This window comes from Nilaparvata lugens, chromosome 8, assembly GCF_014356525.2.
Source record: "Nilaparvata lugens isolate BPH chromosome 8, ASM1435652v1, whole genome shotgun sequence".
Taxonomy (NCBI): Eukaryota; Metazoa; Arthropoda; class Insecta; order Hemiptera; family Delphacidae; genus Nilaparvata; species Nilaparvata lugens.
In genome coordinates, this window is record NC_052511.1 from 46,715,334 (window position 1) to 46,734,191 (window position 18,858).

At 36.4% G+C, this 18,858-nt stretch overlaps 1 protein-coding gene across 1 annotated transcript in view; it reads left to right on the forward strand.

The window, feature by feature from the left end:
* LOC111044280 (WD repeat-containing protein 81) overlaps positions 1-18,858 on the forward strand; it is a 103,877-nt gene that overhangs the window by 66,340 nt on the left and 18,679 nt on the right. Inside the window, 4 exon segments of the mRNA XM_039435165.1 lie at positions 3,176-3,414; positions 6,881-7,007; positions 8,206-8,383; positions 13,770-13,881. Coding sequence (XP_039291099.1) covers positions 3,176-3,414; positions 6,881-7,007; positions 8,206-8,383; positions 13,770-13,881 — 656 coding nt within the window.

Below are 18,858 nucleotides of genomic sequence, written 5' to 3' on the forward strand. Positions count from 1 at the left end.
CTCTGTTTTCTATTTATGAACAGTTTTAGGTTAGTTAAGTTTAGAATTTTGAAATAATAGCGTGAAAAAATGTCATCTCTAATCTTCTATTCTTATAATATCAATAGCCTTCTTATATCGTCTACACTCTCATCTTCTTAAATGCCTATTTCCTATTTTGTGATGGCTATATTTATATCAGGCTATCTTTATTTTATATGGCTATCTTTAGTATTTATTCTTTTGTAGGAATAATGGTGATATATATCATGGTTGAATCTAAAAAGAGCTTTATAGTTCTCAACTATTGGTTGTGATCGTATCTGGTATAGATAGTTTCCTCTTCCTCATACAAATTAGTTGAGCCATGAGCACTATGAGCAAAAGGTGATGAGCTGCTCTAGACTAGACTCACCTTTTTTGAAGCATTTGCTTCAAAAGTTGAGCTAATGCTCTAGTTTATTCATACAATTTTGAGCAAAAGCTTTTACTTTTGAGCAAATGCTCGAACTATTTTTTTGATGAGCATGAGCAAAAGGTTTTGCTCACGTTTATTCATAGAAAATGAAGCAAATGCTCCATATTTTAGAAGTATAAGCAAATGCTCAACTTTATTCATATGGCCCAATGAATCTGTAGTCATAGTGCAACGTCTTTTCCGTCAATACGTCAGTTGGGCGTCGAGGTGCAGTGTCGGATAGAAATACTGTACTCGAAACTGTACTCTATGGATTCAAAAATAGAGCTTCTTAGACAAGAGGATCTGATCTTCATGGCTATAATATGAGGTCTAGAAATGGTCTAGAATAGATGCTCATAAATATAGTATATTTCGCACCTAGAGCAAAAATGGTATTTTTCCGGCTCGAAATCGGTTCTCAAGTCCGAAGCCGTAGGCCGAGGACTAGAGAAGATTGAGAGCCGGAAAAACATTTTTGCCCGTGGTGCGAACGCTATTTTTCGCCACACACAAAAATAAACAATATATTATGAGAATAGTTGTTTACTAAGCACTTCCGAAAGCAGAGGTGGAAGGTGATAGCTCTAGCAAATCTGATGTAATCTGAATATCAGGAAATTGTCCAAGTATTTTTATGTTTTATTCTGATTTGTCCAAATAACCTAAAAGATGATGTTCAATTATGTGGGAGGTTGAGTTTATACTTTTTTTATTCTTTCAAATGACAATAAGATGATATAATTATAAATGTTTTAATTATTGAATAATGAACACAAATAATGAAAAGTTTTTTGATCAGCTGTTTTTTGATCACCTTTCTTAGTTCCATGTTAGCGGCTGGAAAGGGTACTCTTTCCGGCCTAGGCCGGAAAGAAACCTGTTCTGACGTCAGACGAGAGTCGTCTGCAAACAATGTCTTTCAGATCTACGTAGGGACTGGAAAACAGCTGCTTTCTGTGCAGTGCGGCGAAAACATTACTTGTTATTGATTTATGCTGCCCTGGTTTCCGAAAAATAACCATTCTTGATGGTACCAGGCTATCATAACTATGAAAAGGCGCTTTATTACTATAAATATTTAGCTTGACCACTAGATAAAATACACTTAGATTTTCAGAGATACAATTTTTGTTTTTAAGGTTAGACAAGATCACACAATTAAGAAAGTATTAAAATCTCTGCCGTATAGTTTACTAGCAATAGAGAGCAAACCTCTGTTTATAAATAAATTAAAAATCTGGCTGCTCAAAAATGAATGAAGTGCTTCTATAGTGTTACAGTCTTATCGAAGAATTTGAACTTAATAAATGCTGTGTTTCAGAAATAGGTGTATTAATTTAATGTAATATCTATTACACTTGTGTTTCAGAGATAAGTGTATTAATTTAACGTAATAGCCTATCTATTTCAATTTCAATTCAATTCATAATTGTTGACCGAGCGAAGTGAGGTCTAAGATTCAAGTCGACGGTTTGGCATTTCTCTTAATGTTCAAATGTTTGAATGTTCAAATGTTGCGCATTTACGGCGAAACGCGGTAATAGATTTTCATGAAATTTGACAGGTATGTTCCTTTTTTAATTGCGCGTCGACGTATATACAAGGTTTTTGGAAATTTTGCATTTCGAGGTTAATATAAAAGGAAAAAGGAGTCTCCTTCATACGCCAATATTAGAGTAAAAATCAGACTATAGAATTATTCATCATAAATCAGCTGACAAGTGATTACACAGATGTGTGGAGAAGCCAGTCTATTGCTGTATTTCCATAAGGTCTATAGTTTCAATCAGGTACTTGTGGATGAGAATACTGCGTGATGTCTAATGTTCACAGAACTACTAGTATCCCAAACATCTGAATAATCAGACTGAGGATAAGTCAAAAAAAGCAACAGCTGAACATGATTCTGTCTCTCTTCCTCACAGGCATTCACATCTTCTGTTATCGACAGATGACGAAATTATCATCTGTTTTTCCAAGAATGAATAATTATTATCATGTCCTTAAGCGAGTTTTCCTAGGGATGAGACGTAGTGCAATCGAATCTTTATATCATAAGCCTACTATGTTCCAAATTTCATGGAAATCGTTACAGCCGTTTTCGAGATCCGTTGGACATACTTAACCAGATAAACATAATATCCATTTACATAAATTTCTCGGCTAATATAATAGGATAAATAGGATATAATAGGATATAATAGGATAATCATCTACTCTGAAGATAGAATTAATCAGACTATAGAATTTATTGTATAAAATACTATAATCATAATACAATTATGACATTGGAGGAAAAACTAGGCTGAGCCTGTACTATTTCTCTCCAAAAATTTTGATAAAATGTTAATATTGTCCAAAAAATAAGGTTATGTAATCACACACTGATTCGTTACTTGATTTTCGGTCCAGGAATGATGATTTAGAATTTTGAATTTTGAAAATTTCATGGAAATCGTTAGAGCCGTTTTCGAGATCCGTTATTATTAATTTATTATTATTAATTATTCTTAATCAGCTGACAAGTGGATTATTCATTGCATGCATTACAAAGATGTCTGGAGAAGCCGGTGAACAGGTGACACCAGATACTTGTGGATGAGTAAACTGCGTGAGGTCTACTGTTCACAGAACTACTAGTAATATAATTATTTAGTTCATTTTTCATGTTTTGTAAACTCATGGGTAAATGAGGGTTCTAAATAATTTTGAACATTTGCATTCCTCTGTTCGCAGGACGTAATTCTGAAGACAGTGCTCCACCCGGCACTGCGCCTGGTCTCCTCGTCTCGCCTGGCCTACCCATCGGGCGCGAACGCCCGGTGTGTGGTGGCCCTACGCCTGTTGGAGGCCATACTCACACTGGCTCACAGACTGCACACTGAGCAGAGGCCTCACCTGGTCGCCACCCTTCAGCGATACTTTCTGGCCTTCTCCAAGCCATGCACCCCCAATAAACACACTCATCGGTCCAGGTCAGTGTGATTTTCTTGATGTCAAGCTTACCTCAAGAGATAATGGAAGGGTACTAGGCTTGCTCCGATCGCCCGCCTTGAACACTAAATATGCTATAGTGAGGTCCACGTTATAATGGCAGTGAAGAAAGATAGGAGAAAAACGTTGCCAAGTCTCTCCATTTTGCCACTGACTGTACACAGCTGTTACTCAATTCATCCCATTAAATTTAATCTAATAATAATTATCATTTCCTTGATAAAATAATCAATTTAATGTCAAATCAATCAAGAAAATATATTTTTTCATAATTTGATTCCAAAATTTGCTTTCATAACCGAGATCAGATTTTTAATTTTATACAAACCTTAAATGGCGGCTAATTTATAAAGCTGTGATACACCGATCTGAATTTCAAAACAACAGAAATTGAGTTATTTGGTAGGTATTCTATTCCAATTTCTTTTTAAAATAATAGAAAAATAGAAATTCAATATAAAAATAAGTAATTTCATTGGATTAATTCTGAAATAACTTTTCAATATTATTTATACCGGTACGAGTAGGTCTAACCTATACGGGTAGGCTAACTGAAGCATGGATGAAGTCTAGGATGGTTAGTTATCAACTTTTAAAATGTCATTTCAGGTATTTTAATTTGTGTTTCTCATACGGAAATGTTTAAAGATTATTTCATCGTTTCAAAAATACATTTTAAATCAATTATACAACTTGAGTACTCAAGTATTTTGATAGAATGAAGAAAAAAATGGCGGCTGAGAATTGTTTGTACAGTTTTGTATAAGTTTGTACAGTCACTGTCAAAAGTAAATATAAAATATTCTGGCAAATAGACAACATTGCAAAGCGAGAGAGAGATAGTGCTATCTGTTTTGTTGTATGATAGAAAAGGACAGCAACAGTATTGTCAATCGTACACTGCCATTATAATGTGGACCTCACTATAGTCTCGCTCGCCTAGACAGTGATATAGACTCGCTACGCTCGCCTTGAAGATGTTGGCTAGCTGCAATCATCATAAGAGTAAGGTGGGCCGTCCACTGGAACCGATTTCGTCCGAACTAGCATCGGCCGAAAACTACCGGACTCGTCCGAACGATCCCCAAACAAAGAAAGCTATAGATGCTCGTCCATTGCAACAGGTTCATACGTCCGTGCACGGCCGTCTCCGGCCGATCAAGTTTTCGATCCGAATTGAATGGGATTTTCCGGCTCTATCCGGCTGAACTAAATAGTCGAGCTGAGACAACAAAGTGTTGCTAACCTAAAATTGTTTCACAGTCTTGTTTGTTTTTGTTTTTTTGAAGTATTTCTTTTTTTCCAAGTATCAATAAATCTGTGTTTTTTGACAATTTCTTAGTCTTTTTATACAATTTTTTTTTTAAGTTGTTCTGTTTTATAAAGTTTTAACTATGGACAATGAAAAGTTGATAAGTTTGGTTCAAGAGCATGTTCCATTGTGGGATATGCGAGACAAAAGATATCATCACCGTGATTTTCAAAGGAATCTGTAGACAAAGATTGCTGAACAAATAGGATCTGAAGGTATCGTAATGAATAACTAATTCAGTTTGTTTATTCAATTTTCAAAATCTCAATATAATCATAGTTTATGAAAAATTTTGGTGGCTATGATAGTAGTTAATTCAATAATTGGCAACTAGACTGACGTAAACGGTTCCAATGGACGACCATATTCGGCAGAATTAACGGCCGGCAGATTCGTCCGATCCAACGGATCGGTTGAATACGGTTCCAGTGGACGGTTACCCTAACAGGTTGTAGACTCACTTTGCTCTCCTTAAAAAATTGTAGGCTCGCCTTGAAAGATTGTAGGCTAATTTGCACGCCTAAAAAATAGTATTGTTGAGATAGAAATTACTGAGATATTGCAATTATTCAATTACAGCATTTAATTTGGTTTTTTGTTCAATAATAATATTAATAATTACTTCATTAGTATTGTAGAGTTATTTTTACTTTCCTTGCCCTATTACCATAGGTAAGGAAAGTATTGCTTTCCGAAAAAAATTAAGGTACCCCAATTTCCAAATTTCTATACGTTTCAAGGTCCCCTGAGTCCAAAAAACTGGTTTTTGGGTATTGGTCTGTATGTATGTGTGTGTGTGTGTGTGTGTGTGTGTGTGTGTGTGTGTGTGTGTGTGTGTGTGTGTGTGTGTGTGTATTTATGAGTGTATGTGCGTCTGTGTACACGATATCTCATCTCCCAATTAACGGAATGACTTGAAATTTGGAACTTAAGGTCCTTTCACTATAAGGATCCGACACGAACAATTTCGATCAAATGCAATTCAAGATGGCGGCTAAAATGGCGAAAATGTTGTCAAAAACAGGGTTTTTCGTGATTTTCTCGGAAACGGCTCCAACGATTTTGATCGAATTCATACCTAAAATAGTCATCGATAAGCTCTATCAACTGCCACAAGTCCCATATCTGTAAAAATTTCTGGAGCTCCGCCCCATCAATGCAGATAGATTCTCAATTATCAGGCTTCAGATACAATTGAAACAAAAAAAAATCAAGTGGAGTAGATTGAGCATGAAAATCTCTACAATTAATGTTCAGTAACATTTTCACCTAAAATTGGAAATAAGCTTTAAATTCGAGAAAATGTGATTATTCAATTGCAAATTATTGTTGATTCTATTAAATCATTCACTATGAAGAGATAGCAGACCTCATGTGTGTCTCCAGCGTTATTGCCCTGTCATCAGCTGGCTCAGATGTTAAAATTAGTAGTCTTGAGATGCGCGGGAACACTAGCGTCAGGTGATCAATTTTCATAACGGCAAGGAAAGTTGTGTGAGTGCGCCACACCAGATTTTTGGACATGTTATGAAAAATCAGATTGGCTCGCTTACCTCGGCTGAATACGAGTCTCCTAATTAAATAAAACTTTTATAGTGTGACATTCGTTGAAACTGTTAGCATTGGTCGAATGGGAAGCATCTATGTTTATGTTCTCCTCTGTCCTCTTTTCTTTTCCAAGTTCTTCTTTTTCTTTTTCTCTTCTTCCTCCGTCTACTTCTTCTCTTTCATCTTATTCTTCTCCCCGTCTTATTTTAATATTCTTTAGGATATTTTTAATATTCTTTCCGAAGAATGGACATTGATATGTCCAAAGCTCCGCCAATTTATGTAGATGCATAACAATATGATTATTATCTATAGTTATTATATTACAAATTGCTTTTTCATATCATATACAGTTCAATGATTATTTTCTTAGTCTATATTATGTAAATTCATCTATCATTTTGCTGTATTGTAAGCTATTGTATATAAGTGTATAAGCCAGTATATATTGTAATCTACATAAATAAAGTACTCAATCAATCAATCAATCAATCTTATCTCTTGCTTACTCCTAGCTTCTTTCTTGCTTGATTATTACCAAGATATTATTTGTAAAACAATTTTTGAAAATTATTTTTTTTTGACAGATCTGTGGAGAAAGCCAGTGCCTCTAGAGTGAAAGAGTATGACTCGGCTGACTCTTGTTCGCCTCCTAGAGCCGCTTCACCTTCTACAGATACCAGAACGTCCAGTAGTGAAGATCAACGAAGCAAGGTTAGCTAGTCTAAAAGTTGCATAGTGAGGTCCACGTTATAATGGCAGTATTAGATTAACATTGGTGTTGCTATCCTTGTCTATTATTCCACAAAACAGATAGCGTTATCCTTTTCTAGCTCCAAAACGTTACCAAATCATTTTTTAACAATGTAGAAATATAGTTAATTAAGGTAGATAATCGGCAACGCAATGTAATATTACATTAATAAACCTGTATCAGCTACCATCTACAGAAGGCATTGACAAGACAGAGGATCGGCAACGTTTTTTTCATATCTTTCTCCACTGCCATTATAACGTGGACCTCACCATAGTAGATTTTTCGTGACGCTGGTAGTCTCTCAGTAGTCTAAAAGTTGCATAGTGAGGTCCACGTTATAATGGCAGTATTTGATTAACATTGGTGTTGCTATCCTTGTCTATCATTCCAAAAAACAGATAGCGTTATCCTTTTCTAGCTCCAAATCGTTACCAAATCATTTTTTAACAATGTAGAAATATAGTTAATTAAGGTAGATAATCGGCAACACAATGTAATATTACATTAATAAACCTGTATCAGCTACCATCTACAGAAGGCATTGACAAAACAGAGGATCGGCAACGTTTTTTCCTATCTTTCTCCACTGCCATTATAACGTGGACCTCACCATAGTAGATTTTTCGTGACGCTGGTAGTCTCTCACTAGTCTAAAAGTTGCATAGTGAGGTCCACGTTATAATGGCAGTATTTGATTAACATTGCTATCCTTGTCTATCATTCTACAAAGCATATAGCGTTGTCCTTTTCTAGCTCCAAAACGTTACCAAATCATTTTTTAACAATGTAGAAATATAGTTAATTAAGGCAGATAATCGGCAACGCAATGCAATATTACATTAATAAACCTGTATCAGCTACCATCTACAGAAGGCATTGACAAGACAGAGGATCGGCAACGTTTTTTCCTATCTTTCTCCACTGCCATTATAACGTGGACCTCACTATAGTAGTTTTTTGCGTGAAGCATTGTGACGCTGGTAGTCTCTCATACTGTGCCGTTCTTACACTCTCATCCAACAAAACAGTAATAATAGACAGTAGTCGACAGTAATCGGTTTGAGTTAACAAAAAATCGGCTTGAAATTTGTAAGATAAATTACCTATACCATGGGATATCTTCTTATGCTATATTTTCTGTATGTTTTTTTCTAGACTTTGGACGAAATCAAGAAAGTTCTGGGACCGTCGTTGGCCTATCTGTCGTTCACTTCGTTTGCGAATTTCTTTGGCGAAGGTTTCATGGAGCAAACGCTCAAAAACTACGATCTCATACAGGAGTTGTGCAGGGTTTACAGACGGGAACAGGCTTCTTTGGGGCAACCTGTACCAGGTATGTTTTCCTGCTCAAAAATGCTATACTTCTGTCACTAAGTGTCACTTTTTCGCTCTCGGTAGGAAAAAACAGAAAAACTCCCTAGAGCGTAAAAGTAACTCCATTTAAATAACATGGGAAGCATCTCTCTTTTAATAACATTTGAAACTTAGACCAGTTATAGAATAGACACGCTGGGAAGTCTAGCCTCTGAAGCCAACATCTACTGCCAAATCCACCCATCTTGACGTCACAACCAAGCTAACAACAATGCATTGAATAACAACAATGTAAGTTAAACACCACAAACACTTACACAACAAACTCAAAAAAGTTTTCTATTATTTCTATACGATGCGTGACGTCACTGTTGTGACGTCAAGATGGGTGGATTTGACAGTAGATGTTGGCTTCATCGACTTTCAGTATGAATATACAATGGGCCGTGTCTATTCTATAACTGGTCTAAAGCTGCGTACACATATTCGTGCTTCCAACCCGCACCGAGCACGCTCCTCCCTCGTACCGCCCTCGTACCACCATCGAACCACAGTCGCACCGCCCACGAACCCATCATGAACGTTACGGAAGATGTTAGATCTTCTCGCGTTCCCCGGTCGAACCACTGTTGCTCCCCGGTCGATCATCAATCGCTCTGCTCGAGTGACGTTCGGTTGCGGAGCAGAGCGAAAGTCTGTACGCACCTTATGAGTGTATGTGCGTCTGTGTACACGATATCTCATCTCCCAATTGAAGGAATGACTTGAAATTTGGAACGTAAGGCCCTTACAATATAAGGATCCGACACGAACAATTTCGATCAAATGCGATTCAAGATGGCGGCTAAAATGGCGAAAATGTTGTCAAAAACAGGGTTTTTCGCGATTTTTTTCGGAAACGGCTCCAACGATTTTGATTAAAGTTATACCTGAAATAGTCATCGATAAGCTCTATCAACTGCCACAAGTCCCATATCTGTAAAAATTTCAGGAGCTTCGCCCCATCTATGCAAAGTTTGATTTTAGATTCTCAATTATCAGGCTTCAGATACAATTAGGCTTCAGATACACCCGGTCGAACCACTGTTGCTCGCCGGTCGATCATCAATCGCACTGCTGGAGTGACGTTCGGTTGCGGAGCAGAGCGACAGTCTGTACGCACCTTAAGATTTGAAATAGGTTAGAAGGTCTAAGCTCAGATGAGGAAGCATAAATAGAGTAGTCATTAAACCAACTAAATTCAATACCTCAACCAGACATTTGATCAATATATTATGAAATATATGTTTCATGCTAAAATTATTACAAACTTCATGTTTGAGCACTGGACTGTAAGGTTTTTGAACTGATTGAGACTCAATACTTTGAATGATTGTATTAGCACAATATGAATAATGATAAGAGCACACGAATGACATGGAGCCGCTTCGGGCGCTGATCGACAACTGACTAATACTACATACAATGCGTATTACAAAGTTCTGCCACCAAGTGGCACCTTCCTACGGTCTGAACACTTCATATCAGTATTTAATATAAAAATGTATAATAGTTATTTGTATATCTAGAGTGAAAAGTACGACTTTTTCTCCCTGTGGGAAAAGTTTGAAGCCCGAGGCGAAGCCGAGGGCAACAATTTTCCTGAGGGAGAAAAAGTATTTTTCACTTGTGATGTACGCAACATTTTTCCTCCATATACATTTTTTTTATAGAAACTGCAAATACAATCATTCTAATAACTTACGTATTGGTGACAATGATTCCTAACAACATAACCTAAAATCTAAAACCTAAAAACCGGTCGTCTGATTGGCACTGCCGATTGCGCTATCTATCAGCAAAAGTTGTAACAATTATATCAGCTGGGTGTCTACCAAAATGGCTGACTCCAGATCACGCGGTTCAGTTTTGAATTGCAGATCAAAAATATTTGTTGGCTAGTATTTTGAATAGAATAAAATATTTTAAAAATTGTATAAATTTTTATTGACCACTAATATTAAGGATATAATATCATACAAACATATTATATTTCATGAATCGATCAAATTTCTGGTTGTGGTATTGAATTCAGTTGACTCAATGACAGACACCTCTTTATGCTTTCTCATCTGAGCTTAGACCTTCTAACCTATTACAATGTAAGTTTTAAAAATAGAGATGCTTCCCATGTTATTTAAATGGAGTCACTTTTCCTCCCTAGGGAGTTTTTCTGTTTTTTACTACCGAGAGCGAAAAAGTGGCACTTTAGTATTATGTTTCAGGGAGTAAAGTAAGTACTTTAGACAGTAGGTGGAGGAAAATATTTTTTTTATATTCCATTTTATTCAAAATGCCAACCAACGAATAATCCTCATTAACTAATCAAATTTGAAACGGGAACTTCATAATAGTGTTGTAGTCGAGTCAGCGGCCATTGTTGTTCAACTTTTGCCGACGACAGATAGCGCTGTCGGCGGTGAACTGTGTGTGATTACAAGACAGCTGTTTAATTTTAAAGTTATGTTGTAACACATTTTACTGGTCACGTAAGTTTTTAAAAATTATTCTATTTGCAGTTTTTATAAAAATGTAGGTGGAGGAAAAATGTTGTGTACATCACGAGTGAAAAATGTTTTTTCTCCCTCGGGAAATTTGTTGCCCTCGGCTTCGCCTCGGGCTTCAAACTTTTTCCCACAGGGAGAAAAAGTCGCACTTTTCACTCTAGATATACAAATAACTATTTCTCCCTCAGGAAATTTGTTGCCCTCGGCTTCGCCTCGGGCTTCAAACTTATCCCTCAGGGAGAAAAAGTCGCACTTTTCACTCTAGATATACAAATAACTATTTCTCCCTCAGGAATTTGTTGCCCTCGGCTTCGCCTCGGGCTTCAAACTTTTCCCTCAGGGAGAAAAACAGCACTTTTCACTCTAGATATACAAATAACTATTCTGGAGATCTCAATAGGGCAGGCTTAAAAAGCATCAAACTATGCTGTGCGATTTGTTTTTGATGCTCGATGACCACGTAACACCCCTGTACAGAGAACTTGATTCGTTAAACATAGAACAGAGACGATTGTATTTCATACTATGCCAAACCTACAAACTGATTGTGGGAGGTACTAGTCCAGGATATTTGAGAGAAAGACAGAGATTCATCAAAGGGATACTCTGTCCCCCTTTCTTTCAGCTTACCCCGATACTCCTCTTCTTTCTTCAGTTACCACTACACCGAACGGCAATATTCGGAGCTTGGTTTTGTTTTTTTCCTGTACTTTTCTTCAATGTTAAAAAACAATCTGGCAACGTTTGCAAAACTAGAAAAGGAACCGAGCAAATCGAGAAAGAGATAGCGCTATCTGCCTTGTCGAATGATAGACAAGGATAGCATCATCATTACTTATCAAATACTGGCCCATATGAATAAAACCAGAGAAAATGCTCATGAGCAAGAGCATCGAGCATGAGGTTTTGCTCATGAGCAAAAGGTAGAAGCAAAAGCATTTGCTAATTTTCATATGAATAGGCTTTACCTTATACTCTTACTTTATGCTCCTGAACTCTGGAGCAAATGCTCACGTATTTTAAAGATTTTTCATCAGCTGATTCGGTTTTGTAGCCTTAATTTGTTTTTATAGCTTACGGAAGCGCTAAATATGCAAGTAGGGTGCACCGCTTGTGTTTGCGTCGTCTGCTCTGTTTTCTATTTATAATTATGAATAGAGTTTTAGGTTAGTTGAGTTTAGAATTTTGAAATAATAGCGTGAAAAAATGACATCTCTATAATAATCTTCAGCATATTCTTATAATATCAATAGCCTTCTTATAATCTTCTACACTCTCATCTTCTTAAATGCCTATTTCCTATTTTGTGATGGCTATCTTTATAACAGGTAGCTATCTTTTGTATTTATTCTTTTGTAGGGATAATGGTGATATATATCATGGTTGAATCTAAAAAGAGTTTTATAGTTCTCAACTAATGGTTGAGATCGTATCTGGTATAGATAGTTTCCTCTTCCTCATACGGATTAGTTGAGCCATTTTACTATGAGCAGAAGGTGATAAGCTGCTCTAGACTAGACTCACCTTTTTTGAAGCATTTGCTTCAAAAGATGAGCAAATGCTCTAGTTTATTCATACAATTTTGAGTATAAGCTTCTACTTTTGAGCAAATGCTGAAACTATTTTTTTGATGAGCATGAGCAAAAGGTTTTGCTCACGTTTATTCATAGAAAATGAAGCAAATGCTATATTTTAGAAGTATAAGCAATGCTCAACTTTATTCATATGGCCCAGTTACTGCGGTGGCCACTCGTGCCCCAGTCGGTACTTGGCCTCATCAACTAAGCCTCTCCAGAAGTTTCGGTCACCCGCGTCCTCCTCTTCTAGGCCCATCCTCCTCACATCTTTCCGGACCTGGTCCCACCATCTAGCTTTTGGCCTTGCAGCTGGTCTCCTTCCTATAGGATTATTCCTCAGTTCACTGTTTGTCAGAGCGCTTTCTTCTTTCCTCAGCTATTCAAATACACATTGAAATTATTAAATATACTTTGTATTGTTTATATAATGTTTATGTTTTGAAGGGACGGATTCAAGATCCAAAGATTCGAGGAACCTCACACGTCAATCGAAGCTTATTGTGTGTCGATCTAAGTTTATATAATAAGATTCTATTTAAAATAATTATCTGAAGAATTAGAAACATTTAATAAGTTTTTACTCCCAATGGCGAGCAAGTGTTTCACATTTGCCAGTAATCTTCACCTTCAGCTGCATAATAATAAGATGGTTGATATACTTTTTGTGTAGTTGAGCAGTTGATATTGTAGTAATTATTCATATTAAATAAAAAGACTAAGAAATTGTCACAAAAGCTACAGATTTTATTGATAGTTAGAAAGACCGGTTTCGGTTGTTACACCATTGTCAATCTCTGATAAACTCTGAGTTCATAAACTCTGATAAACTCTGAGTTCATAAACTCTTATAAACTCTGAGTTCATAAACTCTTATAAACTCTGAGTTCATAAACTCTGATAAACTCTGAGTTCATAAACTCTGATAAACTCTGAGTTCATCATAGCTTGACAATGGTGTAACAACCGAAACCGGTTTTTCTAACTATCAATAAAATCTGTGGCTTTTGTGACAATTTCTTAGTCTTTTTATTTAATAGTTGATACAGCTTTTCACAATAATAATCATTGTTTTTGTCTAACTGTCACAACCTTTTATCATTTGTGAAATAAAGTTCAAAGTTCTTTGGTTTTCAGTGAAATAAATTTAATTGATTTCTATCCGTATTGTATTATGTTCTAATGTAATAATGTATTATTCAAATTATTTTGACAAACTTTCTTGCTTCTAAGTACTCATAAGCCGTTACAAATTTATCTATCTATATGTCGATGTAATTTGCAGGTCCAATAGACATTCCATACATAGTAGAGTCACAGCCTGATACAGCTGATGAGGTCGGGAGCTTCGGTACTGTGATTGGCAACAGAATAGATCTCAAGGTAAATCAAAAAACAAAATTAAAAACATAACCATTTTGACACTTGAAAATGGCATGAGTGCTGAAACTAGTAATGTTTATGAAATCTGGTGTGGTACACCCACACAACTTTCCTTGCTCATTGAACTGTAAGCCTCATTCTTAAACGAGAATAATTTAGGGGAATAACATAATAACGATTGGCGGCAATATATTTGAAACTACGATCAGACTACTGTATATGTGTATATATAATTGTTTTCAGAGTACTTTTTCCTTTGTGTAAATTGTGAAATTCGATGATTTTTTTTAAAAGTCGTCAAAACAGCTGTTTTACAGATGAAATATCTCGACTATGTATCCTTTTTATAAACTGCTCTACCTACCTACCTCATACACGAGAAAGAGTTTACAAAGTCCATTTCTCAAGGATGGGGTGGACCCCATTAGTTTCCCAGGAAAAAGACTCATGCCAGTTGATAGAGCTGATAAATAACTATACAGGGTATGAATTTGAAAAAAATCGGTCTAGTCATTTTCGAGAAAACCTTGAAAAACATGGTTTTTCAGTAATTATCCGCCATTTTTCTCAAGAATATTATGGAGCTCCTGAAATTTTCCCAGAAATGAGATTAATGTCAGTTGATAGGGATTATAAATAGCTATCCATGGTGATTTGAAGAAAATCCTTATAGCCGTTTTCGAGAAAACCGCGAAAAACAAGGTTTTTTAGTCATTATCCGCCATTTTTCTCAAGAATATTACGGAGCTCCTGAAATTTTCCCAGAAATGAGACTCATGTCAGTTGATAGGGCTTATGAATAATCTAGAGTATAAATTTGAAGAAAATCGTTAGAGCCGTTTTCGAGAAAACCGTGAAAAACATGGTTTTTCAGTAATTATCCGCCATTTTTTCCGCCATCTTGAATTGAATTTCTTATTGTCGGGTCCTCATGGTATAAGGACCTTAAGTTTAAAATTTCAAGTCAATCGGTTAATTAGGAATGGAGTTATCGTGTTCACAGACATACACACATACACACACACAGACCAACACCCAAAAATCATGTTTTTGGACTCAGGGGACCTTGAAACGTATAGAAAACTTAAAATTGGGGTACCTTAATCTTTTTTGGAAAGCAATACTTTCCTTACCTATGGTAGTAGGGCAAGGAAAGTAAAACGCTTGAAAGGTTACTAGCTATGTCTATAATAATTCAAGTAGCCCTATTAGAATACTATATTATTAGTTTCTCATTAATTCTTGTTTCAATGTGTGTATCTTGTGTATTATCATAGAGAAACAATAGCGTAAGTAGATATCCCATGGTATAGGGCGTTTATGTCGCAACTTTTACTGTTATCTCAAGCCGATTACTGTCGATTATTGTGGATTTTTACTGTTTTGACCGGGTGAGAATGTAAGAACGGCCCAATATGAGAGACTGCCAGCGTCATAAAGCTTCACAGTAAAGTTTTTAAAAATTATTCTATTTGCAGTTTTTATAAAAATGTAGGTGGAGGAAAAATGTTGTGTACATCACGAGTGAAAAATGTTTTTTCTCCCTCGGGAAATTTGTTGCCCTCGGCTTCGCCTCGGGCTTCAAACTTTTCCCACAGGGAGAAAAAGTCGTACTTTTCACTCTAGATATACTACAAATAACTATTTCTCCCTCAGGAAATTTGTTGCCCTCGGCTTCGCCTCGGGCTTCAAACTTTTCCCTCAGGGAGAAAAAACAGTACTTTTCACTCTAGATATACAAATAACTATTCTGGATATCTCAATAGGACAGGCTTAAAAAAGCATCAAACTATGCTCTGCGATTTGTTTTTGATGCTCGATGACCACGTAACACCCCTGTACAGTGAACTTGATTGGCTAAACATACAACACAGACGATTGTATTTTATACTATGCCAAACCTACAAACTGATTGTGGGAGGTACTAGCCCGGGATATTTGAGAGAAAGACTTGTACTTTACACAGAGGTTCATCAAAGGGATACTCGGTCTCCCTTTCTTTCAGCTTATCCCGATACTCCTCTTCTTTCTTCAGTTACCACTACACCGAACGGCAATATTCGGAGCTTGGTTTTGTTTTTTTCCTGTACTTTTCTTCAATGTTAAAAAACAATCTGGCAACGTTTGCAAAACTAGAAAAGGAACCGAGCAAATCGAGAAAGAGATAGCGCTATCTGCCTTGTCGAATGATAGACAAGGATAGCATCATCATTACTGATCAAATACTTTCTGCGGTGGCCACTCGTGCCCCAGTCGGTACTTGGCCTCATCAACCAAGCCTCTCCAAAAGTTTCGGTCACCCGCGTCCTCCTCTTTTAGACCCATCCTCCTCATATCTTTCCGGACCTTGTCCCACCATCTAGTTTTTGGCCTTCCAGCTGGTCTCCTTCCTATAATTCATCTATAACTTTGCTGTATTGTAAGCTATTGTATATAAGTGTATAAGCCAGTATATATTGTAATCTACATAAATAAAGTACTCAATCAATCAGTCCTATAGGACTATTCCTCAGTACACTGTTTGTCAGAGCGCTTTCTTCTTTCCTCAGCTAATCAAATACACATTGAAATATCACATTGAAATTATTAAATATACTTTGTATTGTTTATATAATAAGATTCGATTTAAAATAATTAGCTGAAGAATTAGAAACATTTAATTAGTTTTTACTCCCAATGGCGAGCAAGTGTTTCACATATGCCAGTAATCTTCACCTTCAGCTGCATAATAATAAAATGGTTGATACATTTTTTGTGTAGTTGAGCAGTTGATATTGAGGTAATTATTCATATTAAATAAAAATAATAAGAAATTGTCAACAACCACAGATTTTATTGATAGTTAGAAAGACCGGTTTCGGTTATTACACCATTGTCAATCTCTGATAAACTCTGAGTTCATAAACTCTGATAAACTCTGAGTTCATAAACTCTGATAAACTCTGAGTTCATAAACTCTGATAAACTCTGAGTTCATCATAGCTTGACAATGGTGTAACAACCGAAACCGGTTTTTCTAACTATGGAAAGGAAACTGACTTGGATTTGGAAACGGATAGATCTAGTGATATTAAGATAGGTACATGGAATGTACGGACAATGATGAAGCCTGGGAAAATGAAAGAGATAATGAATGAGATAGAAAATGCAAAAATAGATATTGTGGCGCTCCAGGAAATGAGATGGCAGGGACAAGGAAGGATTGATAAAAGGGAATGCTCAATTGTGTACAGTGGTTCAGATGAAAGAAAAGGAATTTTAGGCACCGGATTCTTGATAAGCAAGAGCGTGAAAAGGAGTTTATTAGAAGTCGAGCCTGTAAATGAGAGAATATGTAGATTGAGAATTAGAGGTAAATTCCGGAATATTTCATTAATATCGGTACATGCTCCTACAGAAGATAAGGGTGAAGAAGAAAAACAGCAATTTTATGATGGGCTTGAAAAAGTGTGCGATGGAATTCCTAGGTATGATATACTGGTGGTCCTAGGAGATTTCAATGCTAAGATAGGAAAAGAAGATGAATTGAAAGGCATTGCAGGGAAAAATAGCATCCATGAGATAACAAGTGAGAATGGATGGCTATTAGCAAATTTCGCGGCCAGGACAAATATGTATATTAAGAGCACACACTTCCCTCATAAGAGAATACATCTTGGTACATGGAAATCGCCAGATGGTAGAACGATCAATCAAATTGATCATGTGGTAATAAGGAAAAGATTCGCATCCTCCATAATAGACACTAGGAGCTGTAGAGGGCCAAATTGTGACTCGGATCACTATTTAGTGAAGGCAGTCCTCAGAGAGAAAATAAGTGACTGTAGGAAAAATAAAATACAGCCGAGAAAATGGAATTTAGAAAATTTAAAAAATGAAAGGTACAAGGAAATATATAGAAACAGAATACATGAGGAAATCAGGAGTAGAGGTGAAAGAGAAAGCGTAGAAGAGAACTGGAAAGTCATAAAAGAATCGGTAAATGAAGTGGCAAAGGAAATTCTAGGGCAGGTGAATAGAGCGGGTAGAACAGAATGGTTTGATGATGAGTGCAGAGTAGCTATAGAAAGAAAGAACGCTGCTCGTATGAAGATGATACAAAAGGAAACCAGAATGAACTTTGAAAATTACAAGAAAGAAAGGAGAATGGCTGATAAAATCTGTAGAAGAAAAAAGAGAGAAAAAATGAAGCGCGATTTGGAATATATTGAGGAAATGAGTAGAGTGAGTGAAACCAAGAAGTTCTACTTGGCGTTAAATAAAATGAGGAAAGGATTCCAACCAAGAATGATGGTATACCGTGGAAAGGATGGGAAAGTGGTTAGTGAAGAAAGCATGATGGATAGATGGGCGGAATATTTTGAGGAGACTCTGAACCGTGCACATATTGAAGATATTGATGAGGATGAAATACAAGTACAAATAGAAAACGATGTTACTAATCCTCCAACAATCCAAGAGATAATGCAGGTGGCAAAACAAATGAAAAATGGTAAGGCACCAGGAGAGGATGCTATCATGGCAGAAATGATCAAAGAAGGAGGACAAACTCTTTTCGAAAGTTTGCATTACCTGATAGGTCTAATATGGAGAGAGGAAGTGATGCCTGAAGAATGGAGAGGGGGTATTATTCATCCGATTTTCAAGGGAGGAGACAAAATGGAGTGCCAGAATTATAGAGGGATTACCCTATTGAATGTTGTATATAAGATTTTCTCTGCAATCATAAGAAATAGACTGGAGCCATATTCAGAAAATATACTTGGTGAATACCAGTGTGGCTTTCGCAGAGATAGGGGTACAACTGACCAGATTTTTGTAATAAAACAAATAATAGAAAAATTCTATGAGCACGGAATAGATGTGCACTGCCTTTTCATTGATTTTAAGCAAGCCTTTGATAGTCTCATCAGGCCTAAGCTGTGTCAGATACTCAAGAGTTTTGGTATTCCGAGTAAGCTTGTTAACCTCATCACAATGATAATGGCTGC